The sequence below is a fragment of the Pristis pectinata genome, unplaced genomic scaffold (assembly GCF_009764475.1).
Source record: "Pristis pectinata isolate sPriPec2 unplaced genomic scaffold, sPriPec2.1.pri scaffold_131_arrow_ctg1, whole genome shotgun sequence".
NCBI lineage: Eukaryota > Metazoa > Chordata > Chondrichthyes > Rhinopristiformes > Pristidae > Pristis > Pristis pectinata.
Window position 1 is genome coordinate 78157 of NW_026262475.1, and position 7301 is coordinate 85457.

Genomic DNA, 7301 nt, shown 5'->3' on the forward strand with positions numbered 1-7301 from the left:
GGAGGGGTGGCGGCGGGAGGGAGGGGCGGCGGTGAGGGAGCTCCGCGGCGGGAGGGGTGGCGGCAGGAGGGAGGGGCGGCGGTGAGGGAGCTCCGCGGCGGGAGGGAGGGGCGGCGGTGAGGGAGCTCCGCGGCGGGAGGGAGGGGCGGTGAGGGAGCTCCGCGGCGGGAGGGAGGGGCGGCGGCGGGAGGGAGGGGCGGTGAGGGAGCTCCGCGGCGGGAGGGAGGGGCGGTGAGGGAGCTCCGCGGCGGGAGGGAGGGGCGGCGGTGAGGGAGCTCCGCGGCGGGAGGGAGCTCCGGGGATGGTAACCACACAGCGAAACCCACCGCCCCTGGGGTTATTCACCACCCGCCTACCCCCACCTGCCCTGGGATTGGGGGAGGCAAACGTGCAGACTGGGATGGGAGGGGTGGTCAGGGTGGGGGTGGAGAGGAGGGGCTCAGCTTCCCCCCCCCCCACACGAGAGGGACAGGCTGTAGCACCGGCATCCGCCACCAGGGGGAAGGGTGTCGCCCCCTCGTGGTGGGGAGGTCCCAGCACAACCTGGCACCCTGGGGAGCAGTCTCCAAGCCCCACCACCACAACGGCAGCTGAGGCTGAAGGGCAGGGCTGCAGCGGGAAGGAGACGTGTCTGGACAAAGCCCTGGAGTGGGTGCAGCCCAGTCAAAGGAGCCACCGCCCTCCCAACGAGCAGAAACGAATACTCAGCCGCCTTCAACAGCAGGATTGTGTATTAGATCAGCAAACATACATCAATGTGCAAACATTGGGTTCAGATTATCAAATACACGTCAGAAACAGCTCTGGGAGGACATTAATAACTGCTAAAAACAAGGCCACAAGATCCTCAGCATAGTTCAATATTTCCTTAGCAACCGTCAGTGAATCTGCTTCACTCGCTCCCAATTAAGTGCAGTGCAACCGAGTCCCTGAGCACAATATAAGAGGCTGTATTGCAATCCCACAGACTCTCCCGCGGTTCTGCAGCAGGTAGAGCCGATGCCTCACGGCTCCGGAGACCTGGGATCAATCCCTGTGTGTGTTTGGGGTTTGCACACTCTCTCTGGCTGTTCTTGTTTACTTCCACATCCCAACAAGCTGCAGGTCAGTGGGTTAATTGCCCCGTGTGTGGGCGAGCTCAGGACAAACAGCCTCCATCAGATTAATTCACATGCCCTCAACTTGCCTCTCCATCCCTCCCCCCCCCCCCCCCCCCCCCCCCACTAACCAATTGGATAGAGAACAGTCTTCGGCGACCAAACTCGATTCGACAGATCTCAGTGATGCACTTGACAAGGTCCCACATGGTAGGCTGGTGCGTAAGGTTAAGGCGTCCGAGTGGAGCTGGTTAATTCGACTGGAGGCAGAGGGTGGTGGGGGGGAGAAAAAAACGATGCTTTCCTGACCAGAGGTCTGTGAGCAGTGGTGTACCGCAGCGACCGGTGCTGGGGACCTCTCTGTTGTTTGTGAGATACGTCGGACGTGAACGCAGGAGGAACGATTAGCAGGTTTGCGGTTGACACAGAAGTTGGCGGTGCTGTGGATAGCGCGGGAGGCGACAGATCGGATGGAAAGCTGGGCAGGTCGTTGGCGGGGGGGGGGGGGGGGGGGGGGAGTTCATTCCTGACAAATGCAAGGTGGAAAGTCAAACAGGTACAGTGAATGGTAGGGCGCCAAGGAATGTTAACGAAAATGGCTTCAAGTCCACCGTTCCTTGAAGGAAGCAACACAATGGACAGGGTGGTGAAGGTGTACAGCATGCTTGCCTTCATCGGTGGGAGAGGAGGGGTTAGGATTGGATGGGACGGTGGGGGTGGGAGTTGGACAGTTCCTGACCCATTATTTCTGGCAGTGCTGGCGTCCGGAGCCCAGAGTCCAGGCTTCCTGTCGATTGGCGCCCTCCCACTCTCCCACTCCTCCTCCTCTGGTCAGGGGGTGTTTTCCGGGGGGTCTGCGGAGAGACAGAGACAGCATTGGAGGAGTGAGCGTCCGTCACGAGAGGTGGCAGCAGCTGCAGATCGACTGCCGAGCCTGCTCACCGTGGCGGGAGCTGGTATCCCTGCCGGGAAACGCATGCCCCCGCCTCCACAAGGTAGTGCCGTCTGCTCCCCTTGTGCTGACGCCCAGCCCGCACAGGAAGAGTCCAGCCGCAAAGCCTCCCACGCGCGACTGAGTGCGTCGCCTCAGGGAGCAATGGGGGCCGCCCTACCCAGAAGGCCGAGCAGCCCCGCAAGCCCTCTGTGACCGGAATGGACCTCGGATGGCGCCGTTTCCCAAAGGGCTGTGGGGTGGCGAGGGGCGGGAGGGCCTCGCTGACCACAGGGGAGTCACAGATCGCGGGGCCGAATGGTCGGCACCCGCTGCCAATTCACGAGACCGTCTCTCCGACATTGAGGGGCAGGGGACGCACACCCCGACGGCCCCAAGCCCGTGTTTCCCGCTGTCCGGTCTCGACCTTGGGTCACGCGGCCATACCTCCCCTCCCCACGGAGAGACCCGGCACGGAAGCAGGCCCTTCGGCCCACCGAGTCCATGACAGCCCATCGACCGCCCAATTCCACCGAGCCCATGTTACTCTCCCCACATTCCCATTGGCTACCCCCTTAAATACATGTGTACGGCACTGATGTACAGAGGGACCTTGGGGTCCAAGTCCATAGCTCCTCGAAAGTGGCAACACAGGTGGACAGGGATGTTAGGAAGGCGTACGGTTCGCTTGCCTTCATCAATCAGGGCACTGAGCACAAGAGTCAGGAAGTCACGATGCAGCTGTATAAAACTTTGGCAAAGCTGCACTTGTGGAGTATTGTGTGCTGTTCTGTGGCCCCGTTACAGGAAGGGTGTGGAGGATTTGGAAAGGGAGCAGAAGGGGTTCACCAGGACGCTGCCTGGATTAGAGGGCGTGAGCTAGAAGGAGAGGTCGGACAGACTTGGGTTGCTTTCCCCAGAGCGTCAGAGACCGAGGGGAGACCTGATAGAGGTTTACAAGATTATGAGAGGCACAGATAGAGTGGACAGCCGGTATCTTTTTCCTCAGAAGTGTCTAACACCAGAGGGCATGCATTTAAGGTGAGAGGGGCAAGTTCAAAGATGTGCGGGGTAAGTTTTTTTTTCACACGGAGAGCGGTGGGTGCCCGGAACGTGCTGCCAGGCGTGGGGGTGGAGGCTGATACGATAGTGATGGTTAAGAGGCTCTTAGACAGGCACATGGATGTGCGTCAGTGCTGTAAGGAGTCCCACCGTCAACTGTGAACGTTCTCCTCACATTTCACCTCCTAAAGTCCAACATCTCACATGGCTTTTTTCTTTTATTCAGGCCAATGAAATAATCGTCAGAAATGGACGGGGGGGAGGTAGGACTTGAAAATAGAAGCAAGCGAGACAATTTAAAGGGTGGGGGGGGGTGGGGGTTTCAGCATGGGGAGCGGGGACAAGAGGAATTGTACCAGTGACTCCGTGAACCAGGGGACACACCTCCCTGTCCTGGTACCGGACAGTGGGTCAGTGAGGGTCGGGTCACCTCCCGTAGGGGAGACGCAGCGCACCGACCACCACCCCCCCCACCGGCGGTAGTCACCACACCCCCCCAGCGCACCCACCCCCACACCTGCCCGCGCTCCTCACCTGTGGGGGCACGGGTGTGCTGCTTCAACTGCAGAGCGGGGAAGATCAGGTAGGCATCGTAGGCGAAGATGGCGGCTGCCAACAGTCCGAATACCTGGGGGAAGGGGAGGGAGGGGGAGAGGGAGGGGGTGGGGGGGAGAGGGAGGGAGGGAGGGGGGAGAGAGGGGCGGTGAAACACCAAACAGACATGTCCCACCCCCACCAGACCAGTGCCTCGAGTGGTCTCACATCCCCAATAACCTCACTGGATTTTGCCCCCCACCCCCTCCCCCCCCAACTGTGAGGCACACTGTGGCTTGGGCAGTGAGGAGGGAGGGGCGGCGGGGAGGGGGCGCCGCGGCGCGGGAGGGGCGGCGGGGAGGGGGCGCCGCGGCGCGGGAGGGGCGGCGGGGAGGGGGCGCCGCGGCGCGGGAGGGGCAGCGGGGAGGGGGCGCCGCGGCGCGGGAGGGGCGGTAGGAAGCAGATCCCTGTAGAACCTCTTATCAGTGCAGGACGTCCTGCTGTTTCGGGTCCCTGCGTTGCCCTGGGCTCTTACCTCTGCCCCCCTCCCCACCACCGCGCCCCCCCCACCACCGCGCCCCCCCCCCCCCCGCACCCCCCCTACTTACCCCTCCGGTGATCTGGGCCCCAACCCGAGAGACGATGGCGAGGATGGAGATGATAATGTAGATTATGACAGCAAGGCCGCACCGGATAAAGTCCTGCAGTCAGGGAGATCAGATCCACACTGTCACACGGCACAGGAACAGGCCGTTCAGCCCAACTCCCGCATGCTGGCCGTGGGGTCTTCCTGAGCCAGTCCCAGCTGCCCGCGTGTGGCCCCCATCCCTCTACACCTTTCCCATCCACGGACTTGTCCAAGTGTCCTTTAAACGTAACTGTACCCCCCTCTACCGCTCCCTCTGGCAGCTCGTCCCACACACCCACCCCCCCTCTGGGTGAAAAACTTGCCGCTTTAAACCTTTCCCCTCTCACTTTAAACCTGTGCCCTCTAGTTTTAGACTCCCCGACCCTGAGGGGGGAAGACGGTGACCGCCCCCCTTATCGACACCCCCCGTGATGTTATAAACCTCCATCAGGTCGCCCCTCAGCCTCCTCCGCTCCAGGGGAAAACAGTCCCGGCCTGTCCGGCCTCTCCTTATAACTCGGGCCCTCCGGTCCCGGGAATGTCCCGGTGAATCTTTCCCGCACCCTCTCCGGCTCAGTGACGTCCTCCCTGTAGCTGGGCGACCGGAACCGCGCACGACGCTCCGAGTGCGGTCTCCTGTACAGCTGTAACGGGACGTCCCAACTCCTGGACTCGGTGCCCCGACCGATGGCGGCCGGCGTGCCGAACGCCTTCTTCACCGCCCTGTCTACCTGTGTCCCCACTTTCAGGGAACCGTGTCCCTGTACCCCTGGGTCCCTCTGTTCTACAACACTCCCCGGGGCCCCGCCGTTCACTGTGGAAATCCTGCCCTGGTTTAACTGCCCGAAGTACAACACCTGGCACTTGTCAGAGATAAAGTCTATCTGCCGCTCCTTGGCCCAGTTCCCCAGCTGATCCAGATCCTGCTGTAACCTGAGATCCCACAGATGGTGAAGCAGCCCATGTGTGCCCTCAGCAAGTCCGAGAGAACATCCGGGCACGGGCCGGTCAGTGGCGGGGACAGATCGCACCACGGGAGTGCCAGGCACCAACTGAGAGGGTCCGACCGTCTCGTCTTCATGTTCCCGTCACCCAGTCCCCCTCCACCAACATCCCAGGGGGGGGAGGTCACCACTGACCAGAAACTCACCTGGACCAGACACACCGTGGCTACAAGGGCAGGTCAGAGGCTGGGGGTCCCCCGGTGAGTGACTCAGCTCCTGACACCCCGGGGATTGTTTCCCTGATCTGCAAGTCAGGAGTGTGACGGGACACTCCCTACTTTCCTGGGTGGAGTTAGTCCATGCACTCCGCATCCGCCACATTACCTTCCCCCCCCATCTACAGGTCAGGAGTGTGACGGGACCCCCCCCCCCCAACTTCCCTGGGGCGAGGGTGGCTCCAACAACCCTGAAGAAGCTTGACACCGCCCGGGACGGAGCAGCCCGCTCGATCGGCACCCCAGCCGCCCCCCGGAACACTCCCTCCCTCCCTGCCTGCCTCCCCCCCTGAAAGCCTCCTTCGCTACCTCCCTCCCTCCTCCACAGTGGCCACGCCGTCTACAGAACGCACCAGCATCCCTCGCCCGGGGTGGGGGGGCTACTCCAACGGCACCTCCCAAACCCGCCCCCCCTCCCGCCAAGGGAGCACCACCGTCCGCGGGTTCCCCCCTTGACTTGGGATCCTATCGATGTTCCTTCACCGGGTCTACATCCCAGGAGCCGCCATCCCCTCAAAAGGTTCAAACCTTCTCAAGGGACCAAGACGTTGGGACCCCGAGACTACCTGGGGAGGGGGAGGTGGATGACGGGGGTGGGAGACGAGGAACGTACCGTCCAGGGCCAGTGGATGAAGGAGAGCGACTTGTCGAACTGGTTCATGAAGATGACGAAGAAGATCACGCTGAGGATGAGCTCCACGATGGGGGCGGTGGGGTAGCCGCCGTAGGCCGAGGCGCAGAAGCAGATGAAGACGATCAAACTGGTCACCTGTCGACGGCGAAGAGGGCGAGAGGGTTAACACGGGGGGTGGGGAGTGGGGAGGGGGGGGGGGGGGCTGCAGCCGTGGAGAAGTAAATCCACGGCCCTGGGTCTTGCGGGGGAGCACCCCACAACCCCCAGGTTACAGCAGGATGGAACACAGCTGGGCCAAGGGGTGGCAGATAGAGTTCAATTCGGCCAAGGGCGAGGTGTTGCATCTTGATTGGGGGGGGGGGGGGTGAGAGAGGGAGAGGAGTGGGGGGAGACACTGGTGGGAGACATGGGGAGTGGGGGTGGAGGGGATGCAAGGGGGGGGTGGAGCTAGGGGAGGGGGGAGACGGGGGACAAGAGGGGGGAGATGGAGCTTAGGGGAGACGGGGGAGGGGAGATGGGAGGAGGAAACAGGGGAGGGGGAGATGAGGTGGGGGGACGGGAGGGGGGAGACGGAGCAGGGGAGGGGGGAGACAAGGGGGAGGCAGCGGAGGGGGAGACGGGGAGGGACGCAAGAACACGGAGGAGCTGGGGAGAGATAAAGGGGAGGGGGAGACGGGGAGGGGGGTGGAGGTGGGAGATGAAGGAGCTGGGGGCAGATAAAGAGGGGAGCGGGAGATGTGGAGTGGGGGCGACAGGGAGGTGAGGACGGCGGCCCGGGTGTGATCCGGCGGCGGGTGTGGGGGGAGGGAGAGCAGACAGGTAGGAAAAGCCTCACGAGACCCAAGTGCGGGTCAGCCAGCCAGGAGAACTTCCGATGGGGAACAAACTAACCCCGGGCACCTTCTCACCGCAACAACTGCCGGCAGAGAACGAGGAAGTTTGGAAAGTAAACGTTACTCAGAGGACGCCACAGACGGGGCCCGACGGATCCCAGCGACTGACGTCCGTGGAAGGGGAGGGTGTTGGCGTGCCGAAGTCGCGCAGGTCCCGTGGGTGGGAGTGCTGTCGACGTGAGCCCCGTACGCAAGGGAGGAGGGAGGGAAATAGGGAACTAGCAGCCTGCGAGCCTGTCCTGAGCGGCCGGCGAGGCGCCGGAACAGGCCCTTCGGTCCCGGTCGCCTGCCGCTTCTGCGGCC

At 62.9% G+C, this 7301-nt stretch overlaps 1 protein-coding gene across 1 annotated transcript; it reads right to left on the reverse strand.

Annotated features, from left to right (window-relative positions):
- Positions 1-713: 713 nt before the first annotated feature.
- LOC127567137 (proteolipid protein 2-like) lies at positions 714-6449 on the reverse strand. The gene is made up of 5 exons (XM_052009832.1): positions 6378-6449; positions 6085-6240; positions 4233-4325; positions 3625-3718; positions 714-1951 (listed from the first exon to the last, which is right to left on the reverse strand). Exons 1-5 carry the CDS (start codon positions 6447-6449, stop codon positions 1929-1931), a joined length of 438 nt encoding a protein of 145 aa, XP_051865792.1. The 3' UTR covers positions 714-1928.
- Positions 6450-7301: the final 852 nt, after the last annotated feature.